At 36.1% G+C, this 967-nt stretch overlaps 1 protein-coding gene across 1 annotated transcript in view; it reads left to right on the top strand.

The window, feature by feature from the left end:
- Positions 1–13: 13 nt before the first annotated feature.
- LOC106935581 (zinc finger protein 235-like) overlaps positions 14–967 on the top strand; it is a 21,294-nt gene continuing 20,340 nt past the window's right edge. The window contains exon 1 of the mRNA XM_015016117.1: positions 14–950. Within this exon, the coding sequence (XP_014871603.1) occupies positions 19–950 (932 nt within the window). The 5' untranslated portion in view covers positions 14–18. The remainder of the gene's footprint in view (positions 951–967) is intronic.

Genomic DNA, 967 nt, shown 5'->3' with positions numbered 1-967 from the left:
TCAAGTTTAAAAGTACACATGAGAATCCACACAGGAGAGAAGCCTTTCAGTTGTGATCTTTGTGCATACAAGTGTAGCGTAAAATCAAGTTTAAAAGTACACATGAGAATCCACACAGGAGAGAAGCCTTTCAGTTGTGATCTTTGTGAATACAGATGTAGCTTAAAATCAAGTTTAAACAAACACATGAGAATCCACACAGAAGAGAAACCTTTCAGTTGTGGTCTTTGTGGATACAAATTTAGCCAAAAATCAAGTTTAAATGTACACATGAGAATCCACACAGGAGAGAAACCTTTCAGTTGTGATCTTTGTGGACACAGATGTAGCGAAAAATCAAGTTTAAATGTACACATGAGAATCCACACAGGAGACAAACCTTTCAGTTGTGATCTTTGTGCATACAAGTGTAGCGTAAAATCAAGTTTAAAAGTACACATGAGAATCCACACAGGAGAGAAGCCTTTCAGTTGTGATCTTTGTGGATACAAGTGTAGCGTAAAATCAAATTTAAAAGTACACATGAGAATCCACACAGGAGAGAAGCCTTTCAGTTGTGATCTTTGTGGATACAGATGTAGCGTAAAAGAAAGTTTAAATGTACACATGAGAATCCACATGGAGGATAAACCTTTCAGTTGTAATGTTTGTGGATACAGATGCAGAGATCAATCAAGTTTAAACAAACACATGAGAATCCACACAGAAGAGAAACCTTTCAGTTGTGATCTTTGTGGATACAAGTGTAGCGTAAAATCAAATTTAAAAGTACACATGAGAATCCACACAGGAGAGAAGCCTTTCAGTTGTGATCTTTGTGAATACAGATGTAGCTTAAAATCAAGTTTAAACAAACACATGAGAATCCACACAGAAGAGAAACCTTTCAGTTGTGATCTTTGTGAATACAGATGTAGCTTAAAATCAAGTTTAAACAAACACATGAGAATCCACACAGAAGAGAAAC

This window comes from Poecilia latipinna, unplaced genomic scaffold, assembly GCF_001443285.1.
Source record: "Poecilia latipinna isolate Pla-1442-1.1 unplaced genomic scaffold, P_latipinna-1.0 Scaffold72, whole genome shotgun sequence".
Classification (NCBI taxonomy): Eukaryota; Metazoa; Chordata; class Actinopteri; order Cyprinodontiformes; family Poeciliidae; genus Poecilia; species Poecilia latipinna.
This window is presented reverse-complemented; position numbering and strand designations above follow the sequence as displayed.